At 47.3% G+C, this 27,511-nt stretch overlaps 1 protein-coding gene across 3 annotated transcripts in view; it reads right to left on the bottom strand.

The window, feature by feature from the left end:
* Positions 1 to 27,511, bottom strand: part of LOC147121518 (pleckstrin homology domain-containing family G member 1-like) — a 276,360-nt gene that overhangs the window by 35,106 nt on the left and 213,743 nt on the right. For all 3 annotated transcript variants that reach the window (XM_085981837.1, XM_085981839.1, XM_085981838.1), the window contains exons 5-12: positions 24,586 to 24,655; positions 22,665 to 22,711; positions 15,895 to 16,045; positions 14,541 to 14,672; positions 10,982 to 11,164; positions 9,711 to 9,806; positions 8,507 to 8,593; positions 6,897 to 6,930 (exon numbers count right to left, since the gene is read on the bottom strand). In XM_085981837.1, coding sequence (XP_085837963.1) covers positions 6,897 to 6,930; positions 8,507 to 8,593; positions 9,711 to 9,806; positions 10,982 to 11,164; positions 14,541 to 14,672; positions 15,895 to 16,045; positions 22,665 to 22,711; positions 24,586 to 24,655 — 800 coding nt within the window. The remainder of the gene's footprint in view (positions 1 to 6,896; positions 6,931 to 8,506; positions 8,594 to 9,710; positions 9,807 to 10,981; positions 11,165 to 14,540; positions 14,673 to 15,894; positions 16,046 to 22,664; positions 22,712 to 24,585; positions 24,656 to 27,511) is intronic.

Genomic DNA, 27,511 nt, shown 5'->3' on the forward strand with positions numbered 1-27,511 from the left:
GAGGGAGAGGAGGGGGGGAGTGGGGAGTGTGAGGGAGAGGAGGGGGGGAGTGGGGGAGTGTGAGGGGGAGGAGGGGGGGAGTGGGGAGTGTGAGGGAGAGGAGGGGGGGAGTGGGGAGTGTGAGGGAGAGGAGTGGGGAGTGTGAGGGAGAGGAGGGGGAGTGGGGAGTGTGAAGGAGAGGAGGGCGGAGTGGGGAGTGTGAGGGAGAGGAGGGGGGAGTGGGGAGTGTGAGGGAGAGGAGTGGGGAGTGTGAGGGAGAGGAGGGGGGAGTGCGGAGTGTGAGGGAGAGGAGGGGGGAGTGGGGAGTGTGAGGGAGAGGAGGGGGGAGTGGGGAGTGTGAGGGAGAGGAGGGGGGAGTGGGGAGTGTGAGGGAGAGGAGGGGGGAGTGGGGGAGTGTGAGGGGGAGGAGGGGGGGAGTGGGGAGTGTGAGGGAAGAGGAGGGGGGAGTGGGGAGTGTGAGGGAGAGGAGTGGGGAGTGTGAGGGAGAGGAGGGGGGAGTGGCAGACACAGGCAGACCAGGCTGCCAAGAGAGGACAGGATATGCTCTCACTGCAGTCAGGGAGTGGTGGAGACAGAGATGCACTTCCTCACAGCTTGTGGAAAATATCAGGGCATCAGGGAGAATTTCTACCAAAAATTCTCACAAATATGCCCTGATTTCAGAAATCTGAATGACAACCAAAAACTCCCATTCCTACTGGGAGAGGAGAGAAGCTGTATAACACTGGCAGCACACTATGTTACAGCTTGCCATGAACAGAGGGACAACCAGTAAACTAAGAAAAGAATATATATAAACAATGCGAATGTATATTTATACACTCAGGGATATACCTGTTTATACACTGTATGAATAGAACTGCGTTTATGTGCTAAACCATAAATGTATTTTGATGCTTTGGCAACATAAGATGTAACTTATCATGCCAATAAAGCGATTTGAATTGTGAAATTGTGAATTGAGTGGGGAGTGTGAAGGAGAGGAGGGGGGAGTGGGGAGTGTGAGGGAGAGGAGGGGGGGAGTGGGGACTGTGAGGGAGAGGAGGGGGGAGTGGGGAGTGTGAGGGAGAGGAGTGGGGAGTGTGAGGGAGAGGAGGGGGGAGTGGGGAGTGTGAAGGAGAGGAGGGGGGAGTGGGGAGTGTGAGGGAGAGGAGGGGGGGGAGTGGGGACTGTGAGGGAGAGGAGGGGGGAGTGAGGGAGAGGGGGGAGTGTGAGGCAGAGGGGGGATTGTGAGGGGGGAGGAGTGTGTGTGGGGGGGGGGGAGTGTGAGGGAGGGAGAGGGGGGTGTGTGTGTGTGTGGGGGGGGGGGGGGGGGGGGGAGTGTGTATTTATAAACTCAGTGATATACCTGTTTATACACTGTATGAATGGAACCGCGTTTATGTGTTCAACCATAAATGTATTTTGATGCTTTGGCAACATAAGATGTACCTTATCATGCCAATAAAGCGATTTGTATTGTATTGTATTGTGTGGGGGGGGAGCGTGAGGGAAGGGGGGAGAGCGTGAGGGAAGGGGGGAGAGAGTGTGAGGGAGGGGGGAGTGTGAGGGAGGGGGGGGGTGTGAGGGAGAGGGAGTTCTCTTCCCCCCCCAGTCGCTCTCTCTCCCCCCCCACAGTCGCTCTCTCTCTCTTCCCCCCCCCAGTCGCTCTCTCTCTTCCCCCCCAGTCGCTCTCTCTCTTCCCCCCCAGTCGCTCTCTCTCTTTCCCCCCCAGTCGCTCTCTCTCTTCCCCCCAGTCGCTCTCTCTTTCCCCCCCAGTCGCTCTCTCTCTTTCCCCCCCAGTCGCTCTCTCTCTTTCCCCCCCAGTCGCTCTCTCTCTTCCCCCCCGTCGCTCTCTCTTCCCCCCCGTCGCTCTCTCTTCCCCCCCAGTCGCTCTCTCTCTTCCCCCCCCAGTCGCTCTCGCTCTTCCCCCCCCCCGTCGCTCTCTCTTCCCCCCCAGTCGCTCTCTCTCTTCCCCCCCCCAGTCGCTCTCTCCCTTCCCCCCCAGTCGCTCCCTCTTCCCCCCCAGTCGCTCTCTCTCTTCCCCCCCCACTCGCTCTCTCTCTTCCCCCCCCAGTCGCTCTCTCTTCCCCCCCCGTCGCTCTCTCTTCCCCCCCCAGTCGCTCTCTCTCTTCCCCCCCTACTCGCTCTCTCTCTTCCCCCCCGTCGCTCTCTCTTCCCCCCCCGTCGCTCTCTCTTCCCCCCCAGTCGCTCTCTCTCTTCCCCCCCATCGCTCTCTCTTCCCCCCCCGTCGCGCTCTCTCTACCCCCCCAGTCGCTCTCTTCCCCCCCGTCGCTCTCTCTTCCCCCCCAGTCGCTCTCTCTCTTCCCCCCCAGCTCTCTCTTCCCCCCCGTCGCGCTCTCTACCCCCCCCAGTCGCTCTCTCTTCCCCCCCCCAGTCGCTCTCTCTTCCCCCCCCCAGTCGCTCTCTCTCTTCACCCCCCCAGTCGCTCTCTCTTCCCCCCCCCAGTCGCTCTCTCTCTTCCCCCCCAGTCGCTCTCTCTCTTCCCCCCCCAGTCGCTCTCTCTCTTCCCCCCCCAGTCGCTCTCTCTCTTCCCCCCCCCAGTCGCTCTCTCTCTCTCCCCCCCCCCAGTCGCTCGCTCTCTTTCCCCGCCCCCCCCCAGTCGCTCTCTCTCTCTCTTCCAACAACAACATGCCCTCGAAAAAGCCTCGGCACCGCCGGGCACTCCAGCTAGTTTGAAGATATAAGGCTATCGAGAGAGAGCAGAGCAACAGATTAGCTTAGAATTGGCTTTGGCAAAAAGTCAACACAGGCAATGGGCTGAACAGCCTCCATGTGTAGTGGAAACCTCAATGGCTGTACCTGTAAGGAGCTCAGAAACCCACCAAGTCACTGGGCCCCTTTTCTATATAGCTAAAAGCATATGCGAGTCCAAACAGCTTGCCATTAACTCTATATAAACCTGTGTCTGGGCCTCATGCTAGGCTGCATTACCCCAGTGCCTGACAAAACAGAATATTGGAAACTGGAACTTCAGTGACTGAGAAAGTAGGAACATAAGGAACAGGAGTAGGCTGTTCAGCCCTTCGAGCCTGCTCCGCCATTCTATTAAATCATGGCTGATCTGCACCTCAACTCCATTTACCCACCCTTGCTCCATATTCCGTCATACCATTACCTAACAAAATCTATCATTCTGAAGTAAACCAGACAACAAGCAATGAATGCATGAATACATATGTTTCTGTGCTGTAAAATTTTATGTAATATATGTATGTAAACATCTGCATGCAGAAAGCAGGTTTTCAAATTGAAATGAAATTCACATCACCATGAGAACCTTTAAAATGTGTTGTCAGATAGGACACAGAGCATTCGAAAACCCTGCAATACTGTCACACACAATGAGTAATTTCCATCACTCCAAGATTCTCCAATACAACAGGCTGCTGAGCCTAGATTTTCCAATCAGTATCACTTTAGAACCATAGACGTTTATAGCACAGAAGACTTCAGCCAACTGAAGCTATGCTAGATCAATCCAAAACTAATCCCGCTCTCTGCTTCAAATATTTATCCACTTTTCCCTTCAAAGATGCAATGGTCTCTGCCTCAGCTATGCTGCAACACTGTGTAAAGAAATTTCCCCAACCGCTCTCCTCATTCTCAGTGATAATTTTAAATTAATGACCCCTCGTTACTAAATTCCCAACCAGAGGAAATAATCTTCCCCCCATTTCCTCTCATCAAAACCCTTCATAATTTTATCTATTAAATCGCCTCTTAGCCTTCTCTGTTCCAGTGGAAATAGTCCCACTATCTGAAGTCTCTCCTCATAACTATAGTTTCCCATCTCTGGCAGCATCATGGGGAATCGATGCTGTACGCTCTCTATGGTTTTAATGTCCTTTCTATAACAGGGTGCCCAAAACTGCACTCCTAGCCTAACCAATGCTTTGTATAAATTTCTCATTATTTCTTTGCTCTTGTACTCTGCTACTATTTATAAAACCCAAGACACTATTGACCTTTTTTTATGGCTTTAGCAACCTACATTCATATTTTCAGGCAATTATGTATTTGCATCCCTAGGTCTCTGTTCCAATCTTGCTCCAACTCCCATTCACCCACCACCCCTGTCCTCAATGACCTACATTGGCCCTGATATCCCAATGCCTCCGATTTCAAATTCTAAGCCCCACGTTTAAATCAGTTCATGGCCTTGCCCCTCCCCTTCTGTTACTCCAGTCCCGCCCCCTCCCACTTCGAGAACTCTCATTCCTCAGATTCTGGCCTCTTATGCAGCCCTCCTGTACCTTCAGCTACCAAAGCCCTACATGCTAGAGAACACAACCTAAACCCCTCCTCTTCTTCACTTTCCCCATCTCTTTTAAAGCCTTCCTTAAAACTCCTGTCTTTGACCTCCTTCTTAAGCTTTAGGTCACCCCCTCTAATATCTCCTACTTTGGCTTGATGACCATTTCTTTTCTGATTAAATCTCTGAAGCACTTTTGGAACTTCTTTTTAAATGTTAAAGGTGCAAAATAAACGCAAGTTGTTATTCATCCATACCCGTCACCAGTTAAATGGGTTTCCACCAATGTAGAAAGAACATGGAGTGGAAAATCTAGGCTTTGGTTTCTTTAGAAGAACCAAATAAACTCAGTAGAGGGAGTACTGAGTGTATGTCAGAGGAGGTATTGTGTGTATATCTTGAGAAGAGTCCTAGAGGGGGTAATTAAGTGGAGAGCAAGAGAGAGTGCGCGACCTAGAGGGGGTACTGAGTGGAGAGAGTGCGAGAGACCGACCTAGAGGGGGTACGGAGTGGAGAGAGGGAGGGAGGGTGAGCGAGCGAGCTTCTACAAGCATGTTAAAAGCAAGAGAGTAGCAAAAGTAAGCGTTGGTCCCTTAGAGGCTGAGACAGGTGAAATTATAACTAAACAAATATTTTGTATCGGTCTTCACAGAAGACGACACAAAAAAAACCCCAAAAATAGTGGGGAATGAAGGGGCTAGTAAGAGTGAGGAACTTAAAGTAATTCATATTAGCAGAGAAAAAGTACTCGAGAAACCTAATGGGACTAAAAGCCGACAAATCCCCATGACCAGATAGCCTACATCCGAGGGTTCTAAAAGGAGGTGGCTGCAGAGATAGTGGATGCATTGGTTGTCATCTTCCAAAATTCCCTTGATTCTAGAACGGTCCCAGCGGATTGGAAGGTAGCAAATGTAACCCCGCTATTCAAATAAGGAGAGAGAAAGAAAACAGGGAACTATAGGCTAGTTAGCCTGACATCACTGTTGGGAAAATGCTGGAATCCATTATTATCTAAGTGGTAACAGGGCACTTAGAAAATCATAATATGATTAGGCAGAGTCAACATGGTTTCATGAAAGGGAAATCATGCTTAACAAATTAGGGTATTTTGAGGATGTAACTAGCAGGGTAGATAAAGGGGAACCAGTGGATGGCGTATATTTGGATTTCCAAGAGGCATTTGATAAGGTGCCACATAAAAAGTTGCTACGCAAGATAAGGGTTCCTGGGGTTGGGGGGAATACATCAGCATGGATAGAGGATTGGTTAACGGACAGATAACCGGGTCATTTTCCGGTTGACAGGCTGTAACAAGTGGGGTGCCGCAAGGGTCAGTGCTTGGGTCTCAGCTATTTACAATCTATATTAATGGCTTAGATGAAGAGACCGAGTGTAATGTATCCAAGTTTGCTGATGATACAAAGTTGGGTGGGAAAGTAAGCTGTGAGGAGGATACAAATAACCTGCACAGATTAAGTGAGTGGGCAATAAGGTGGCAGATGGAGTATAATGTGGGGAAATGTGAGGTTATTCACTTTGGTAGGAAGAATAGAAAAACAGAATATTTTTTAAATGGTGAAAAACTATTAAATGTTGGTGTTCAGAGAGATTTAGGTGTCCTCATACAGGAAACACAAAGTTAGCATGCAGGTACAGCAAGCAATTAAGGCAGCAAATGGTATGTTGGCCTTTATTGCAAGGGGTTGAGTACACGAGTAAGGAAGTCTTGCAACAATTGTACAGGGCTTTGGTGAGACCACACTTGGAGTACTGTGCAAAGTTTTGGTCTCCTTATCTGAGGAAGGACATACTTGCCATAGAGGCAGTGCAACGAAGGTTCACTAGATTGATCCCTAGGATGAGAGGGTTGTCCTATGAGGAGAGATTGGGCCTATACTCTCTGGAGTTTAGAAGAATGAGGTGATCTCACTGAAACACAAGATTCTGAGGGGGGTTGACAGGGTAGATGCTGAGAGGTTGTTTCCCCTGGCTGGAATGTCTAGAACGAGGGGGCATAGTCTCAGGATAAGGGGTAGGCCATTTAAGACTGAAATGAGGAGGAATTTCTTCACTCAGAGGGTCGTGAATCTTTGGAATTCTCTACCCCAAAGGGCTGTGGATGCTGAGTCATTGAGTATAATTCAAGGCTGAGATAGATAGATTTTTGGACTCTCGGGAAATCAAGGGATATGAGGATCGGGTGGGAAAGTGGAGTTGAGGTCGAAGATCAGCCACGATCTTATTGAATGGTGGAGCAGGCTTGAGGGGCAGTAAGGCCTACTCCAGTTCCTAATTCTTATGTTCATATGAGTCCTAGAGGGGGTATTGAGTTTAGAGAGAATCCTAGAGGGGGCATGGAGTGTGTATAGAGAGAGAGGGACCTGGGAGGGTATTTATAAAGATCTATGTATCTATATCATTTGGTTATAACAATGTCCAGTTACATTTATATTGTGTATGTGGATCTCAGCCTCGGGGGTGAAGAGGAGGGGGCTGTGGGTGGCCGGGTGGTTCTGACAATATAAATCAGTGGGACACAACCCAGGCACCGCAGTACAGTTAGAGAACATGTTAATTAATATTGAACGGCAATAACTTGGCAGCACACTCAAAACAGGCCAACTTGAAAACTACTTACGAATGGCATCCATCTCTAGAATTGCTTGTTTGGCCTGTAAATAAAAACAGCAGTTTATTCTTCAGCCTCCGGCCTCCTCCGCTTAAAACTATCAGTCGTAACACGCTGACTTCAAAAAGGGCAGCTGAAAGCAGCGCTGTAATTATATTTACGTGGACCCCTCCCTTCAGAAACAAACAAGGGGCGCAAGTGTTTCAAGTGGGAAAATAGGACTCAGGAAACAAGAACAGACTTGAATGGCAACAAAGCTTTACAGCAGACTGTTTAAAAAGCAAACAACTTCAAAACAAGCCATTAGGAAGAGTCAGCATTAACTTTAATGATTCTATTTTCCACTACCAAGACATTAGGCGAGCGACGTAGAATTAAAAATAAATCAGTTTGTTGACCAAGATAATTACCAGCTAATCCATAACCAGAGGGTATAGCTGGGTGGATGTGGCAAATGCATAATTATAAGTGGAACAAAAGCCTTTAGCTGTGCAATTGGCAGCCATCGCTTCACAAATTGGAATACAGTAACAAGCTACATTTCCAGAGACCATCTCAGACTGCATTCACGCTAGAGCTTGTAGTGTTGGTGTGAAGTGGATTTGCTTCACTCCCACCCTGCAGTTAGTAGTGCAAATGTAACCTGAATCCGGAGTCAGGGTCACACCAGGCATTGGGTGAGGCGGACCAAGATTTGAGGGACTCTCACTCTGCTTCAGTCTGTGATTTACAAGCCACAGCGTGGTGTTTCCTCATGATTTACACCCAGATATCAGTGTAATCTGGGCGGAATAGAATGATCTCGCTAAAGATGGCGGAATTTTAAACTCAAGTGAGTTACGCCCATAACTACTTTAAGTTAGAGTTTCCACAATCTTTTACGATGGTTCAAAAGTCTATTCACCGAAGCAGTCCCTGCCCACAAAACTGGCCATGCCCCCAGGTCGTAATGGCGAGTTTCAGCCGATTGCGCCCGTTCGGTGGTGTTCACCACATTGCGCCCAGATTCACGGGTGGACAGGCAGTCGTGGTCATGTGAATCCAGCGTTAATGACCTGCACCTGCAGGGACCAGCAGTCAATTGAAGGCTGACCTGGGTCGGTTTCTTCTGCTGCTGCAATTACTTCAAATTCAGTTTAAATTAGTCTAAATTCAGTCAATTACAGCAGAGCAGGACACACCTGTGTGGCTTCAATAGACGGTTGGTCACAGGTCCCATGTACCAAGGGCAGGTCAAAGCAGCCATTTGAAGGCAATTAAAAAGTAATACCAAGAGCATTAAATCAGTCAGTTGAAGAACAGCTCAATTCCTGGCAATCCCACTCCTCTTCAGAATGCTGGAGGATGCCCTGTTCCAGTCACAAATCGATTACGTGGCTGGATTGTGCTGATTCATGGGTGTTTTTAAGTTTGGGTTTAGGCTGAAGAGCTTGCACGGAAACTTAAGTGTAACTTTACCTCGGCAAAAGCGACGCAGTGGCCAGCGCATTCTGCCAATTACTCCCCTAGTGGAAACTCTACGCCTGGGAGTTTAGTGTCGGTGCAGAGTATCAATGCTAAATTAGTATAAGGGCATCCTAAAGAATCGGAAAATCCAACTTGATGGCCCTGCTTCACACCTTAGCTGGGATCTTGGCCGGGTGATTTTCAAGAATCAGCCTCTTCAGATGAAGAATCCAAAGCCTCTTGTCCGGCATTGACTTGGCCTGTTAGAAAATATAACAAGCATGAAGAGAACCTAGGATGACTCGATAATGTCACATAGAAACACTTGCAGGCATGGATAAATCTTCACCCAACCATCTAACTTCACCCAAGATTCCACTACATTTTTCAAACAAATGGTAGTGGAAATCTAGAAAATTCTCCCCCCAAAAGTTGATTAAAATTTTCAAGACTAAGATCAATATATTTTTGTTGGGCAAGTTTATCAAGGGATATAGATCAAAAGGCAGGTAAATGGATTTAAGGTACAGATCAGCCATTATCTAATTGAATTGTGGAACCAGCTCAAGGGGCTGAATGGATCTACTCCTGTTCCTATGTAAATCTACTTTCAATGAATCCTATTTGCCTGATCCCTTTTGGAATCTCGTCAGGGTTTCCTGTTCTATCACCCTGCATGCAGCCCATTCCAGATGTTGTATGAAGCAGTAACTTGCCCGGTGGCGGTTGAATCTGTGCACCTCACCCTGTGTAAAGGGATAACAACAGAAAATGCTGGAAAAACTCAGCAGGTCAGGCAACATCCGTGGAGAGAAATTTGAGTTGACGTTTCGGGTTGGACCCTTCTTCAAAACTGGAAAGAAAAGAAACTAGATCGGAGGCAGGGCTGCGATCGGACAAAAGAATAAAAGAAACAAAAGAAGTAAAAGAGATTAGAAGCTAGACGAGATGGTAATAGGCTGGGATTAGGTGTAAAGTGTACTGGCAGGGCAAAAGGGATGTTCCTTTGTGGAACTAGTAGCACACATTATAAAAGTTAACAGTGAATGTCAAATTTGAAGCTCATTAGATGGGAGCACAGGTTGAAGAATCAGGCGTTGGAATGCTCTGGCCTACACACATTCCTGAGGTGTAGCAATAAACTCAAGGGAAGCAGGGGTGGGGGGTAGTTTTGACAGTAGTATAAAACAGGCGCTATCGAATCAGCTTCCAGGATACATCTCTCCCCATTTTCATTTCCACTAAAGTAATTTTCATCAAGACTAGCAAAAGGCTGGAATTTCAGCCTGCTGTTTTATTTGGAAAGCCCAGCTAGCCATTCAGTAGCACAACACAGGGTGTAGAAACCCAAGACTTATACAACAGAAGATATCCTACCTGTACTGTGTGCTGCACTTTGGGATTCTTATAGTGGAAGACACTGAAACTAAGGGGCTCCTTTGGTATTACCTCCACAAGCATCAGGTTACAACACTGGAGAAAGAGAGCAATGTTAGAGCTCTAAATCTCACTCGCTTTTACATATTAACTAATTTTACATACTTAGAAAGAAAAGAAATTGCATTAATATAGCACCTTTCATGTCCTCAAAACATCCCAAAGTTCTTCAAAAAATAAAAGTCATTGGCCATGAACTGCAGTTGTTGTTTTGCAGACAAACATGGCAGTTAAATTGCACACAGCAAGACTTAAACAGGAATGTGTTAATGGCCAGATAATCTGTTTTAGTGATATTGGTTGAGGGATAAATATTGGTCAGGACTCCAGGGGAATTCTCGTGCTATTCTCTGAATGGTGCCACGGGATCTTTTACGTCCACTTAAGGGGGCAGACAAGGCCTCGGTGTAACATCTCCTCCAAAGGATGACACCTCCGACAGTGCAGCACTCCCTCAGTACTACGCTGGAGGGTCAGCCTGGATTATCGGCTCAAGGCGAAAAATAGAACTGTTACAAGTTGCGTTTATCCACAATACAACTGCAGAGCATTCGGAATACTCCAGGTAAAATATTAACTTGTATTTATATAGCGCCTTTAAATGTAGTAAAACGTCACAGGTGCATAATCAGACCAAAATTGACACCAAGCCACATAAGGAGATATTAGGACATGTGATTAGGTCAAAGAGACAGGTTTTAAGGAGCATCTTAAAGGAGAGAGAGAGGCAGAGAGGTTTAGGGAGGGTATTCCAGAGCTTAGGGCCGGGACAGCTGAAGGCACGGCTGCCAACGGTGTGGCAAAAGAAATCAGGATGCACAAGAGGCCAAAATTGGAAAAATGCAGAGATCGCAAAGCGCTTTTAGGGCTGGAGGAGGTTACAGATATAGCAAGGCCATGGAGGGATTTGAACTCAAGAGAATCTTAAATACGAGGCGCTCATGTAGGTCAGCGAGCACAGAGATGAAGGGCGAGCAGGACTTGGTGAGAGTTTTGGATGAGCTGAAGTTTATGAAGGGCAGAAGATGGGAGGGCTGGCCAGGGGAGCATTGAAAACTACTGAACTTTACTAACTTATTATACTGTAGATGGTATTAAAAAGACAGGCGTTTCAGGAGAACATTTTTGGTTCAGCAGAGTACTTCAAACCCCAGTACTTCAAACCCCAACACTTCCAGGTAAGCACAAGTGACTGAGAAAACAGCGCTTACCAAAATATGAGCTTTATAGGTGTACGTCTCTTCCCTTTTTTTAGTGATGAGAAGAAGTTTATCTAAAAGAAACAAAGTGCGTTCATTTTTGGCTCGCTGTATGCGGAATGTTCCCTCTAAAACCAGCTCTCCATAGCTAGTCAGGTCTGGACCCTTCCAGTTTGTCAGCAGGCTCTGTATCTCCTTAACAAGAACACAGATAAATGATCAAACAGCAGTGGAAATAAAACAGTGAGATCAACTAATGCTAGCAAAACACAGGAACAGGAGTAGGCCATTCAGCCCTTTGACGCTTTTTTAAAAATATTCGTTTTTAATGGGATGTGGGCGTCGTTGGCAAGGCCAGCATTTATTGCCCATCCCTAATTGCCCTCGAGAAGGTGGTGGTGAGCCACCTTCTTGAACCGCTGCAGTCCATGTGGTGAAGGTACTCCCACAGTGCTGTTAGGTAGGGAATTCCAGAATTTTGACCCAGTGACGATGAAGGAACGGCGATATACTTCTAAGTCAAGATGGTGTATGACTTGGAGGGGAACTTGGAGGTGGTGGTGTTCCCATGCGCCTGCTGCCCTTCTAGGTGGCAGAGGTCGTGGGTTTGGGAGGTGCTGCCGAAGAAGCCTTGGCAAGTTGCTGCAGTGCATCTTGTAGATGGTACACACTGCAGCCACGGTACGCCGGTGGTGGAGGGAGTGAATGTTTAAGGTGGTGGATGGGGTGCCAATCAAATGAGCTGCTTTGTCCTGTATGGTGTCGAGCTTCTCGAGTATTGTTGGAGCTGCACTCATCCAGGCAAGTAGAGAGTATTCCATCACACTCCTGACTGTTCCACCATTCAATTAGATCACGGCTGATCTGTAGCTCAACTCCTTTTACCCACCTTGGTTCCATATCCCTTAATACTCTTAACTAACAAAAATCTATTAATCTCAGTTTTGACATTTTCAATTGACCTAGCTTCAACAGCTTTTTGGAGGAGAGAGTTCCAGATTTCCACTATCCTTTGTGTGAAGAAGTGTTTCCTGACATCACTACTGAACAGTCTAGTTCTAATTTTAAGGTTATGCCCCCTCACTCTGGATTTCCCCACCAGAGGAAATTGTTTCTCTCTATCTACCCTATCAACTCCTTTAATCATCGTAAAAACCTCAATTAGACCACCCCTTAATCGTCTATGCTCAAGAGAATACAGGTCTAGTCTATGCAACCCGTCCTCATAATCTAACCCTTTTAGGCCCGGTATCATTCTGGTGAATTTGCGCAGCACCCCCTCCAAGGCTAATATATCCTTCCTGAGATAATGTGTCCAGAACTGAATGCAGTTACTCCAGATGGGGTCTAACCAGAACTAACATTTACCATCTTATTCAAATACGGGACAGATGAGGGCCATGCTTTTGTTGTATTTTGGTGATTACACTATGTACTCATCACAAGATCACTATGCCCTTGGTTACCTGTTATTAATTGGGAACATAATATCCTTGTGAGCTAAATGCATCATGGTTTATGAACTGTCTGCAAAATCCAGTTGCATCTCTACAAGTCACACTGAGCCTGTGGTAAGGGCCAGTGAAATGGGTTAACAGACACCTTAAAAAATTGGCCGTTTCTTGTCTCTCCCCATGCCCCCTCTCAATTAGTCACCAGGTACTGGGGTACAGCTCCAGTCAACATCCGATATCTGGTAGGTGGCAATTCTGCATGGGTGAGCTTAACGAGTGCTGGCAGCAGAGCATGACCCTGTCCCTCACGCAGCATCAACATCTGGCGACGTTCCAGCAGGATAGCAGCAAGAGTGTGGGGGCTCTGGCTAATCTTTTTCTCTCCCCAACCCAGGGAAACTGAGGCTAATGGTAGTCACCCTGTAAAGGAATAGCCATATTTCAGAAAGATACACCATCCTATGAATGGAATTTTTGACTTTATTAAAACATGAAAACTGGGTTTAAAAATCTAAAAGCCTCAAAGACACAGGCTGTAAACAAAATTCAGACTTCTGAGATAAGATGAAGGGTTGTTGACACAAAGCTGTAAACACCATACAAGCTTTTGAAATGGGAATTGGTTGTTAATACTAAGACAATAGCCCTGTTGAAACAGCAGGTTGGAGGTTCCTCTATGTCTGAACATTGGAAGAAACACAATAGCAATGCCCAAGTTAAGTGTTATAAGTCAACACTTCAGAAAGCATCACATAAATTTTTTTAAAATTCGCCTTTGAAAAAATGACATCAAGTAAAAGAAATACCTGCTGTAAAATAGTTTTATGTTAAACATAGAACAAGCAGACACGACGTCTGTGATATAACCATTGAAGTAGCTAAGAAATGCATAGAACACCCTAGTTGAAGTGTTTGTACCTTTTACAATATGTAAATCAAAAACAGAAGACTTTGTAAATATTACATCAATAGATGCATCAAGCAATCACATTCTGTATGTGTTGAACTTGGAACACCACAGAGACAGGAGTCTGTAATACAAACAGTTAAGGTGATTTAAAAATTGAATGTAAGTCTTCGTAAGAATGGCAACAAATAGATACATCAGTCATAACTATTTTTTATGATAAAATTTGAACACCTAAAGGTAGAGACAGGATTCTACAAGTTAACAGCCGAACTGACAGTAAGATTAGAAAGAAGTCAACAGAAAGAATGATTAGAGATAATTAGCTTACATCAGCAGAAAACTTCAAAGCATATACCACCACAAAAAGGGTATAAAATATGGAACTTTCAGATAGAAAGTCAGAAGTCGCTGGAAGGGGCAAGCGATTCTCAACTTCAAAAACACTTCAACTAGGGTGTTCTATGCATTTCTTAGCTACTTCAATGGTTATATCAGACGTCGTGTCTGCTTGTTCTATGTTTAACATAAAACTATTTTATGGCAGGTATTTCTTTTACTATGTCATTTTTTCAAAGGCACATTTAAAAAAAAATTATGTGATGCTTTCTGAAGTGTTGATTTATAACACTTAACTTGGGCATTGCTATTGTGTTTCTTCCAATGTTCAGACATAGAGCAACCTCCAACCTGCTGTTTCAACAGGGCTATTGTCTTAGTATTAACAACCAATTCCCATTTCAAAAACTTGTATGGTGTTTACAGCTGTGTCAACAACCCTTCATCTTATCTCAGAAGCCTGTATTCTGTTTACAGCCCATGTCTGAGGCTTTTAGATTTTTAAACCCAGTTTTCATATTTTAATAAAGTCAAAAGTTCTGTTCATAGGATGGTGTATCTTTCTGAAATATGGCTATTCCTTTACAGCCCTACTGCCACCTTGGGACCACACAGACTGAGAATCAAATCTGTGATCTACAGGCCTTATGGCCCACAAACACTTAACCAACAGACCAATTAGAGCAGTTCTATCTGTACTGCCCTCTGAAGTGGCCTAGCAAAGCATTTGATTGTATCAAACCGCTAGCGGCTTAAGGAGAAGGTCCACCGCCACCTTCTCAGGGTAATCAGGGATGGGCAATAAATGCCAACCTTGCCAGTGACGCCCACAACCCGAGAAGAAATTTTAAAAATGCCATTGATTAATTACCTGCAGCCTTACTGCATGCTCATGTTTCCTCTTCATATCATTAATGTGCCAAGCCACCCTCTGCATTGTGTCAATGGCGTCCTGCACCACATCGTAACACTCAGTGTCCTTTTCCAGATGGTTAACTATTTCCTGTACAGAACAATAACCAAGAGAAGGGTAAAGGGTCACAAGAAAACTAAAATATCTAAAGGTGGGAAGAAAATCGGTGATGGCCCATTTTCAGGCAATTTACCGCAGCGCACAAACAGTGCGCACTCCAACCAGGAGGCCCGCCTGAGATCGGGCCTCAGGTTGAATTTCAATAATTTGATCAATTGACTGGATGCTTGCCGAACCTCCATTGTTAACTGAGCAATTTTGTGATGGTTGCCTCACCGGCAGCGGCCCTCAGGTAAGTCCCAGGTAGCCCCAGGGTTGGGGGGGGGGGGGTGGGGGGCGATCGTGGGCTGGCAGCACTGGAGCAGAGTTCTATCTGGAAAATGGGCTTAAAAAAAATGACCAATATCTTTCCCAAACATACTTCCCTAAGTCAACTGCTCGCAAATATATCAAGTCACACAATTGTAGAAAATTTACAAACTGTGATTGCCAAATTTCTCCCCCTCACACTAGAAAGACACTGTAGCGAGCTCTGGTTTAGTGGTCAATAGCTGCTCTTTTTCAAAGGCATAAAAAACAAAATGGTTCCACCATCTATTTGAACACAGTACAACCTTTTCAGAAAGTTCCATACACATCTTCAAGACCAGCTCTCCCTGACTGGTTAAATGGTCTCTACCTGCCAGAGTTAGGCGAGCTCGTTCAGGTGTCAAATAGAAGACAGCTAATTATGATCATATTTACGAAGCTGATACTGGGCATCTCAATATATAATCTTGGTGGCAAGAATGCAAACTCCAAAATGCCATAAACTGCTGGACCCAGGTCAATGGTATACACTGGCACACAAGTTAAACCTTTGTACACTCAAAGGGTACATACCTAGACCGCCATTTTGAAATCTACATCAGATGAAAGCCCAAGAGAGATTATCCTGAACATCTAAAGATGCTGAAAACAAACACTGTAAAATTAAGAAGCTGCATCGAGCTCAGTAGATCCCTTGTACCATTGACATTACCGGATCCCCACAATAGCTGCAGCAAGTTCAGTAGGTCCCTTGTAACATTGACAGTTGATCCCCACAACAGCTGCAGCTTAACTGGGGAAAGGAGCCACACAATGAGCGATTTTGGCCATTTACTCAGTTTCTGACATTTCTAACAAGAAGAAAATGTCTAGATGCAGGAAATGGCATTCATTTCCAGTAAAGTCATCATCAAAACTGGATTGTAGACTGAAAACCACTTACATGCAAGAGGAGGTGGTATTTTAGGATGCGTTGCACTGGTTTGAGAAGGTAGGATCCTAGTGGTAGGGAGTGTTTCAAGGTCTCCTGTTGCTCTCGGAAGAATTTGGCAAGCACTTTGTTTCTCATACATTCTGTTAACACGGCCACAGACCTGCAAGTGATCCAGAAAGATTAGTGGTTCTGTTAAATAAGTGGCTCCTGTACAAAACAATATCTGGAATGTATCTCTACTGTTACTTCAGTCTCAGTCTTTCATGTGTCGAATTTCACAACTTTACAAGTGGCATTTTCCTTCTCAGCTGATGCTGGATGTTTGCATCCTCCCGATCAGTGCTCTCTGGAGGCTCTGTATTTTTGCCTCGTTTTTACTTGGTTGTAATCCTTCAGCACATTTTTTTTTTGCCTCGACATAGAATACCTGACTGAAAAAAGAATTAACGGTACAAAATCGCTTGTACCATTGGCACTGGAACCCCTCAACAGCTGTAGCAAGGTCAGTAGATCCCTTGTAGCATTACTGGATTCCCTCCAGCTGCAGTAAGCTCAACAGATTCCTTGTACCATTACTGGTGAGGTGAGTGACTGCCCTCGACATCAAGACAGCATTTGACAGAGTGTGGTATCAAGGAGCCCTAGTAAAACTGAAGTCAATGGGAATCGGGGGAAAAACTCTCCACTGGCTGGAGTCATATCTAGCACAAAGGAAGATGGTTGTGGTTTTTGGAAGCCAATCATCTCAGCCCCAGGACATCACTGCAGGAGTTCCTCAGGGCAGTGACCTTGGCCAAACCATCTTCAGTTGCTTCCTCATTGACCTTCCCTCCATCATAAGGTCAGAAGTGGGGATGTTCGCTGATGATTGCAGTGTTCAGTTCCATTCACAACTCCTCAGATAATGATGCAGTCCGTGCCCGCATGTAGCAAGGCCTGGACGACATTCAGGCTTGGGCTGATAAGTGGCAAGTAACATTCACGCCACACCAGTGCCAGGCAATGACTATCTCTAACAAGAGAGAGAGTCTAACCACCGCCCCTTGACATCCAACGGCATTATCATCGCTGAATCCCCCACCATCAACATCCAGGGGGTCACCATTGACCAGAAACTTAACTGGACCAGCCACAGAAGTACAGTGACCACAAGAGCAGGTCAGAGGCTGGTTATTCTGTGGCGAGTGTCTCACCTCCTGACTCCTCAAAGTCTTTCCATCATCTACAAGGCACAATTAAAGGAATGCGATTGAATATTCTCCACTTGCCTGGATGAATGCAGCTCCAACAACACTCAAAAAGCTTGACACCATCCAGGACAAAGACTGTTTGATTGGCACCCCATCCACCACCTTAAACATTCACTCCCTCCACCACCAGCTGTGGTAAACCACTGTTATACCTGTCTGTATGTGTGTGTATTCCACTAGGTACAGGTCTGGACATGCCTCGGCTGACTCCTCCCACTATTCCAGGTATATAAGTGACTACCTCCCAGTCCCTTAGTATTCTGGACGGGTCGACCACTCGAGACTAGACCTTCATTCTTTAGTTAATAAAAGCCTGGTTGTTACTCGCTTAACCTCAGTCTTTTGAGTAATTGATGATGCATCAATTTTATTAACTAAATTTTTTATAATGGAGAAGATCCTCACACCAGCATGCCTGGACCTGGACAGTCGGGAAGCGGACGCTTCCACCAAGTTTGCTCACTGGCTCATGTGCTTCGAGGCATTCTTGACTGCCTCCACTGCGGTCGTAACGGATGCGAACAAACCGTCTGTCCTGATCTCCAAGGTGAACCACCGAGTGTACTCAGTCATCCGGGACGCGACCTCGTACACAGCCGCCCTCCAGCTCCTCAAGACCCAGTACACGCGCCCTGTGAACGAAGTTTACGCCAGGCACCTCCTGGGGAGTCGCAAGCAACAACCTGGGGAATCGACTGAGGAATACCTCCAAGCACTGTCCGTGCTTGGCCGGGCCTGTGTGTGTAAGGCGGTAACGCCCACTAAGTACACGGAGGAACTGATCCGGGATGCCTTCGTAGCGGGCCACAGGTCCAACTACACCCGACAGCGACTGCTGGAGCAGAGTGACCTCACCCTCGACAAAGCCTCCGAAATCGCACTAACGCTGGACGCAGCCTACCGGGGCATGGATGCCTACTCCTCTGCACCATGGACGCCGCGGGGAACGACAACCTGGGACACGGTAGGACAGCCCCATAGCACCGTGCCACCCCAGCCACAGCCCAACAACGGCCCAACCACCGCAGCAGTGTCCCAAAGCCAGACAGCAGTATCCCAAGGCCAGAAATGCTTCTTCTGTGGCCAGGCCAAACACCCCAGAGCGCGCTGCCCGGCGAAGAATGCGACCTGCTCGGCTGCGGGAAAAAGGGACACTATGCTAGCGTCTGCAAGGCCAAAGCCACCCCGAACGCCAGCAGCGCCGCGTGTGGGCCGTGCGAGCCGCCATCTTGGGCCCCCAACAGCGCCGCGTGTGGGCCGTGCGGGCCGCCATCTTGGGCCTCCCCAGCCATGTGCGAACCACCGCAGCAGCAGCCATCGTGGACGACTCCAGCCACATGGGAATCATGGACGCCGCCATCTTGGACACCAGCCGGGACGCAGCAGGCCGCCAACCCCCCCCCCCCCGCCCCATCTGATACCCGCAGCGACACGCTGACCCCTACGCTGGCCTCTGTTACGCTGGACCAAACGAGACCGCACCAACTAGCTCGGTCCAAAATGGACGTTAAGGTAAATGGCCATGCAATAAACTGCCTTTTTGACTCCGGGAGCACAGAGAGCTTCATCCACCCCGACACGGTGCGGCGTTGCTCTCTCCCAGTCCTGCCTGCGCACCAGCGGATTTCTATGGCCGCCGAGTCCCAGTCAGCGGACATTGGCGGCTACTGCGTGGTGACACTAGTAGTAGACGGGACTGTGTTCAATAATTTTAAACTCCTGGTCCTGCCCCAACTTTGCGCTGCCATTCTACTGGGGTTGGATTTCCAGTGCCACCTCAAAAGCGTTACGATGGCGTACGGTGGCCCCCTCCCCCCACTCACAGTCTGCAGCCAGCAGCCTCCAAATTGCCCGCCGCGCACCAGATGCAACCTCTCCACACTCAGAGTCCCACCCCCCCCACTGTTTGCTAACCTCACCCCCGACTGTAAGCCCATCGCCACAAAGAGCAGGCGATACAGTGCCAGGGACAGGGTTTTCATCAAAACCGAAGTGGAGCGGCTCCTGAAGGAGGGGATTATTGAGGGCAGCTCCAGCCCCTGGCGAGCCCAGGTTGTGGTCGTTAAGACCGGCGAGAAACAACGCCTGGTCATCGACTACAGCCAAACAATAAACCGCTACACCCTGCTGGACGCCTACCCACTCCCCCGCATAGCTGACATGGTCAACCAGATCGCGCAGTACCGCGTCTTTTCGACCATTGACCTGAAATCAGCGTACCACCAGCTCCCCATCCGCCCCGAAGACCGCCAGTATAATGCTTTTGAGGCAAACGGCCGCCTCTATCACTTCCTTAGGGTTCCCTTTGGCGTTACCAACGGGGTCTCCGTCTTCCAAAGGGAGATGGACCGGATGGTCGATCAAAACGCGCTGCAGGCCACTTTCCCTTACCTAGACAATGTGACCATCTGCGGCCATGACTTGCAGGACCATGACGCAAACCTCGAGAAATTCCTCCGCACCGCCCAACTCCTGAACCTGACATATAACAAGGAGAAGTGCATATTCCGCACAGACCGCCTCGCCATCCTCGGCTGTGTTGTGGAACACGGGGTCATCGGTCCCGACCCGGACCGGATGTGTCCCCTTATGGAACTCCCACTGCCCAAAAGCTCTGAAAAGGTGCCTAGGGTTTTTTTCCTACTACGCCAGTGGGTCCCCTACTATGCAGACAAAGTCCGTCCGCTGATCAAATCCACCTCTTTTCCCCTGATGGCAGGGGCCCGCTCGGCCTTCCACCGTATCAAGGAGGACATTGCCAAAGCCACCATGCACGCAGTGGACGAATCCATCCCCTTCCAGGTGGAAAGCGATGCGTCCGACTTCGCTCTGGCCGCCACCCTTAATCAGGTGGGGAGACCTGTGGCATTCTTCTCACGAACCCTCCAGGGCCCGGAGACCAGACACTCCGCGGTCGAGAAGGAGGCCCAGGCTATTGTGGAGGCTGTGCGTCATTGGAGGCACTACCTGGCCGGAAAACGATTTACCCTGCTCACTGACCAGCGTTCAGTTGCTTTTATGTTCAACAACAAGCAGAGGGGCAAAATCAAAAATGACAAGATCTTGAGGTGGAGAATCGAACTTTCCACCTACAATTACAAGATCTTGTACCGGCCTGGGAAGCTCAATGAACCCCCAGATGCCCTATCGCGTGGCACCTGCGCCAGCCCGCAGATCGATAGGCTGAGGGCCCTCCACAATGACCTCTGCCACCCAGGGGTCACCAGGTTCTTCCACTTCATCAAGGCCCGCAACCTGCCTTACTCCATTGAGGAGGTCAGGACCATGACCAAGAACTGCCAAGTCTGCGCCGAGTGCAAACCGCACTTTTATAGACCAGACAGAGCCCACCTGATAAAAGCCACTCGCCCTTTTGAACGCCTGAGCGTCGATTTTAAAGGGCCTCTCCCCTCCTCCGACCGCAATGTGTACTTCCTCAACATCATTGACGAGTACTCCCGTTTCCCGTTCGCTATCCCCTGCCCGGACATGACCAGTGCCACGGCCATTAAATGTCTGAACAGCCTCTTCACCCTGTTCGGTTTCCCCAGCTATATCCATAGCGACCGGGGCTCATCGTTTATGAGCGACGAACTCCGCCAGTACCTGCTCGCTAGGGGTATAGCCACAAGCAGGACCACCAGTTACAACCCCCGGGGGAACGGACAGGTGGAAAGAGAGAATGCAACAGTTTGGAAGGCCGCCCTACTAGCCTTAAAGTCTAGGGGCCTTCCGACCTCCCGCTGGCAGGAGGTGCTCCCCGATGCGCTCCACTCGATTCGGTCACTGCTCTGCACTGCCACCAATGCCACCCCTCACGAGAAAATGTTTGTCTTCCCAAGGAAGTCCACATCGGGGACAGTGTTACCGCCATGGCTGACGTCCCCAGGGCCGGTACTACTGAGAAGACACGTGAGGACCAATAAAACGGACCCCCTGGTCGAGAGGGTCGACCTCCTCCACGCCAACCCCCAGTACGCTTACATTGCGTACCCGGACGGGCGGGAGGACACAGTCTCCATACGAGACCTCGCTACCCTCGGGGACCGCTGTAACCCACTACCCATTACCACCCCCCCCCCCCACCACACCCTCGGGGACCGCTGTAACCCACTACCCATTACCACCACCCCCCCCCACGACCCGATATCCAACCCCAGCAGCCGGCTCGCCTTGGACCGTCACCCACGAGGACTACACTCCAGTGCCCCAGCCTACACGGGACGCGACGCCGGAAGCTCCACCACCCCTGCCGTCGCCACGTCGATCACAGCGGCAGACAAGACCTCCGGAGAGACTCCAATACACGAACTTTTAAATACACTTCACCCTGCCTGATTCATTTTTAAACAAGGGGTGAATGTGGTAAACCACTGTTATACCTGTCTGTATGTGTATGTGTATTCCACTAGGTACAGGTCTGGACATGCCTCGGCTGACTCCTCCCACTATTCCAGGTATACAAGTGACTACCTCCCAGTCCCTTAGTATTCTGGACGGGTCGACCACTCGAGACTAGACCTTCATTCTTTAGTTAATAAAAGCCTGGTTGTTACTCGCTTAACCTCAGTCTTTTGAGTAATTGATGGCGCATCACCAGCGCACCGTGGCTACAGTGTGTACCATCTACAAGATGCACTGCAACAACTTGCCAAGGCTTCTTCGGCAGCACCCCCCTAACCCACAACCTCTGCCACCTAGAAGGACAAGGGCAGCAGAAGCATAGGAACACCACCACCTCCAAGTTCCCCTCCAAGTCACACACCATCCTGACTTAGAAGTATATCGCCGATCCTTCATCGTCGCCGAGTCAAAATCCTGGAACTCCCTACCTAACAGCACTATGGGACTGTAGTGATTCAAGACGGCAGCTCACCACCACCTTCTCAAGGGCAATTAGGGATGGGCAATAAATGCTGGCCTTGGCAGCAATGCCCACATCCCAGGATCAAATTAAAAAAAAATTAAAAAACTGGATCCCTCCAGCTGCAGCAAACTCAGTAGATTCCTTGCAGCAGTACTGGATCCCCTCAACAGCTGCAGTGAGCTCAGCAGAATAAAGAATTCCACATCGTCAGACATAGAATACATGACTGAAAAATGGAACAAAATAAAGCACGTCACATCCTTGGCGTCAGAGAGCACATTTAAATATCTTGATGCAACATAAAATACTGACACTTTACACAATATTTCCACATCAGTCATTTGACAAACTCCTTGTTGCATAAAAATGTTTTTTTAGGTTCTCTAAAGAATCAATTACAGACAGAATTGTGTAACAGACAAGTTAAGTTAACTAGCAACCAAACCCCAGATGAACTTTCTGCAGATTCTTTAATCTTCTGGTCAACTGACTATTGGGTTTAACTCCAGCGATAGTATGGAGGGGGTCAAGTGGAAAGGAAGAGATACCACCAAGATGGTACCACTGCCCTGTAGAAATGAACAGGTGGACGAGCAATCCTACTTCAGCACGCCACAGGACTGTGCCCCATGATGTGTCTCCCGTTAGTAATGCTAGCTTACCTGGGATAGTTTGTGCAGTACTGTGTGTAGATGTGAAATTCTTCACTCTGCACAAAGAAGAAGAAAAAAAACTATCAGACACATCAGACCCAGACTCATTCATAAGCGCCAACATTAAATAGATCAGTGTTGGTGGACCTGTGGCTACAGGTTTTAAACACAGCAATGTGATGAAGACTATGGCATACCAGGATAATCAGTCAGGATCTCAGTGGGTTCAGCTATCCTGAACCTACATGAGGACAGGCTGCATAGACTAGGTTTGTATTCCCCTCGAGTATAGAAGGTTAAGGGGTAATCTAATTGGATGCGTTTAGGAGTTGACAGGGTAGAGATAAACTATTTTCTCTGGTGAGGGAGTCCCGAACAAGGGGGCATAATATTAAAATTAGAGCTAGGCCGTTCAGAGGTGATGTCAGGATACACTTCTTCATACAAAGGGTAGTGAAAATCTGGAACTCCCTCCCCCAAAAAGCTGTTGAGGCTAGCTCAATTGAAAATTTCAAAACAGAGGTTAATAGATTTTTGTTCGCCAAGAGTACTAAGGGACATGTAAACAAAGTTAAGATACAGATCTGCCACAATCTGATTGAATGGCAGAACAGGTTTTTAGGGCTGAATGGCCTACTCCTGTTCCTATGTTTTTATCCTACCTCACCTAAAACAAACACCAAAAGTTAAACAAAACCAAACATTTTAACTCCTTTTCTTACAAAAGGCCGTTTGTTTGACCCACCCCACTCCCCACCAAAGAAGTTACTAAAAGAAACTGATCACCTGCAGTCACCCAGCGCCTTTCTTCTCAACTTGTTTAACCATCCTCCACAAAACGAGTCAGATCCTGACTGAGGTAACCCCAGGGTCCTGCCAGATGGGAGCCATAGGTAACATCAGGGTCCCAGGTTTGACAGATGGACATTTGGAGAGATTGGGTTTTTCACCTGCCCGAATTGGGACAGACTGAATTTAACGTATGAAAAACAAACCTGGTACCATTCTGGTAAATTTCCTCTGCACCCTCTCCAAGGTCTTAACATCCTTCCTAAAGTGTGGTGCCCAGAATTAAACACAATGGTGGGAAGCATCCGGAGCAGGCCGCAGCCCCAGGTAAGGAGTCTGCAGCTGCTAGTGGGAGCATGGGTGGGGGGGGGGGGGGGGGAAATCGGCAGGTCTTTGTATGGAGGAAGTACTCTAGTTTCTCCTGGCCCACAAACGGTGCTGTAAAGGCACTTACCTTCTCCCTGAAGCGGTCCTCGCCTCCCTTCAGTTGTCGGGTTTCCCGAGGCCTGGGAAACCCGGCCGGCCAGGTTTAAACAAGTAAGGCAGGTTAAATCTGAAGCTGCCAGCCTCATTAAAATAGTTAAATGGCCAACCTGCCTTCTGGGAGTGGGTTGGCTGGCCGCCCTTTGTCCCACCTCCATTAAACCCAGAAGTGGGTGGGTTGAGGTCAGGTTTGAGATTTTAAATGTTTTAACATCTCACGTAACCCCAACCCACCCATTTTTTCACCCCAATCCCACCCATTTTTTCACCCCAATACTCCAGCTGATATGGCTTTTTAGCAGTGTTTGTTGTAACAGGCTGAGAGGTTGGCGTGACCCCTTTGGAGCATGTCGCCATGACAGCGCGATCCATTGATTACAATTGAAGGGGAACACGAGCTTCACTAACAAACATTTAAATTTTTTAATACAGATTGTACTTTTGGACTAAACTCAGGATGAGATCCCAGGACATTCAGAGGACTGCTTCTTTCTCCAGTACAGCAGAGTGCACCTACTAAAATCTACGGAGAAAGCAAAGGAAATCACGTGCACACCAATCTTACACCTACACATCATTCCCGATACATATCTCAAATTGGAACTTGCTCCAGTATTTCTTGTGCTCGATCTTACACTGGAGGGAAGAGGCTACCTACCTTTGCCACAAAACATTCTGCTATTGCGACAGGATCACTGTCACAGCTCTCCAGATCTTGAAGTAGTTCACTATAAACAGAGAGAAGAAAGGTACATTTTAAATAGATACTATCAGATCTCCCAAGGAGTTGGTGACTCATAGTCTGTGACTTGGAGTGTTGTTTCAGATACTTATAGCAGTCCAGTTTAAAAAAAAAACTTGCATTTAAACAGCACCTTTCACAACCCCAAGGCATCCCAAAGCACGTCACCGTCAATGAAGTACTTTTGAAGTGTAGTCACTGTTGTAATGTAGGAAACGCAGCAGCTGATTTGCACACAGCAAGATCCCACAAACAGCAATGTGATAATGAACAGTTCATCTGTTTTAGTGATGTTGGTTGAGGGATAAATATTGGCCAGAACTCCCCAATTAAATATTACATCATTACAAATGCTGAAAGATGCAGGGTCATACAGGTATAACTAATACTATTTACCTTCACTTGCTCAAGTGATTAAATGTTTGCTCCTCACTCCCTCTTATTCCCAATTATTTGTAACACTTTATTTTGCTCAACTACTCACAGTATGTGTTTCACATGCAAGTACATATTTTTTGTCTTCCCTCCTTTACAAAACCCTTTTTTCAGTTATTAACATGATTTTCTTCTCACCATGAACCTATAGTGGGGAAACCTCTCTGATCTAACTAATTCTAAAGACCATTTATACCACTCCTGGCCTGAAAGACTCTCCCTCGGAAGCAATGTTCGAGCTCAATATTAAATCACCTCATTAGAGGTGGAATGGGGTGGGGTCCAGACATCATGTGATCAAACCTCCATGAGTGCCTCCAACCAGCGTTGGCAATGCTACGGTTGAAAACATCCCAAAGCGCTATACGAAAAGGCTTGGGAGTTCTCCCAGTGTCCTGAGCAGCATTCATCCCTCAACCAACACCTCCAGAAACAAATTAACTGGTCATTCATCTCCCAGCTCTTTGTGGGGCCTTGCTTTGCACAACTTGGTAGCTACATTGATGACCACACAATGCAATTCATTCTTTGGGGTGCTGGAGAGAGGCAATAAGGTTCTATAATAGATGGAACACAAGGAGTGAGGAACAGGAGGTGGCCATTCAATTGGATCATGGCTGATCTGTATCTTAACTCCATTTCCCCACCTTGGCTCCATATCCCTTAATATCCTTACCTAACAAAAGTCTATCAATCTCAGGTTTTTAAATTTTCAATTGACCCAGCCGCAATAGCTTTTTGGGGGAAGTGCGCCAGATTTTGACAACCCTTTGTGTGAAGAAGTGCTTCCTGACATCACCTCTGAACGGCCTAGTTATAATTTTAAGGTTATGCCCCTTGTTCTGTACTCCCCCACCAGAGGAAATAGTTTCTCTCGATCCACCCTACCAAATACTTTAATCATCTTAAACACTTCAATTAGATCACTCCATCTTCTATATTCAAGGGAATCATTTAATCCCGGTATCATTCTCATGAATATGTGCAGCACCCCTTCTAAGGCCAATATATAATTCCTGAGGTGCGGTGCCCAGAACTGAACGCAGTGCTCCAGTTGGTGTCTGATCAGAGCTTTATATAACAAAACATAACTTCCACCCTTTGTGGTACAGCTCCCTTGAGATAAAGACTAATTATTTTTTGTACCTGTCCACTATTTTAAGTGATTTTTGCACATGAACCTCTAAATCTCTGCTACTCCAGTGTTACTAGCTTCGCACCATTTGTAAAATACTCTGATCTATCTCTCTCGGGTCCAAAGTCGATGACTTCACACATTGAACTCCATCTGCCAGTGTTGCCCACTAACTTAATCTATCAATGCCAAATGACAACATTTTGCTCCCATCTACACTACTTACTGTGCCACCTAACTTAGGGTCATCAGCAAACTTAGATATACAGTTCTCTATTCCTTCATCAAAGTCATTCATAAATATAGTGAAAAGCTGTGGCCCCAGTACAAATCCCTGGGGGCCACCACTAGTCACACCCTGCCAACTGGAGTACATATCCATTATCCCTACTCTACATCTCTCTGAAAGCTCGTTTTTTCCCCCATTACTCCGGGAGCCAGAATTTCTGGCTGAGGTGTTGTCAATGTTAAACATACTTTCACAGACCATTGAAAACTTTATTAAAAGGATTGGTGGGAGTGCAACAGTAAACAGACACAGAGACCAAACATTATGCAGCCATTATAATAACACAGCTGCAAATGTACTTGTTTTCCAAGTTATGCTCCGATTCCAGTTGATTATAACACACTGGTTTATATAGGCAGTATCAGGTGCCGCACAGTCTGTTATTTAATGTTCCTGTGTTTTTTCCCTCTCAGACATGTCTTGACAAGTTCAAGTACACAAAATACTTTTTAAGTAAGTGTCCGCTTTGGCTCAGTGGTAGCACTCTCATCTGAGTCAGAAGGTTGTGGGTTCAAGCCCCATTCCAGGGACTTGAGCTCATAATCCAGGCTGACACTCCAGTGCAGTACTGAGGGAATGCTGCACTGTATGAGGTGCTGTCTTTCGGGTGAGACATTAAACCGAGGCCCTGTCTGCCCTTAGGTGGACATAAAAGATCTCATGGCACTATTTGGATTAGAGTAGGGGAGTTCTTCCTGGTGTCTTGACCAACATTTATCCCTCAACCAACATCACTAAAACAGATATGGTCTAAAAACAGAAGATGCTGGAAATACTCAGCAGGCTAGGCAGCATCTGTGGAAAGAGAAACAGAGTTAACATTTCAGGTTGATGACCTTTCTGTTTCTCTCTACAGATGCTGTCTGACCTGCTGAGGATTTCCAGCATTTTCTGTTTTATTTCAGATTTCCAGCATCCGCAGTATTTTGTTTTAGATTATGTCGTCATTTATCTCATTGCTGTTTGTGGGGCCTTGCTGTGCC

The sequence above is a fragment of the Somniosus microcephalus genome, chromosome 3 (assembly GCF_052327205.1).
Source record: "Somniosus microcephalus isolate GS21.2 chromosome 3, FLI_Smic_1.0, whole genome shotgun sequence".
Classification (NCBI taxonomy): Eukaryota; Metazoa; Chordata; class Chondrichthyes; order Squaliformes; family Somniosidae; genus Somniosus; species Somniosus microcephalus.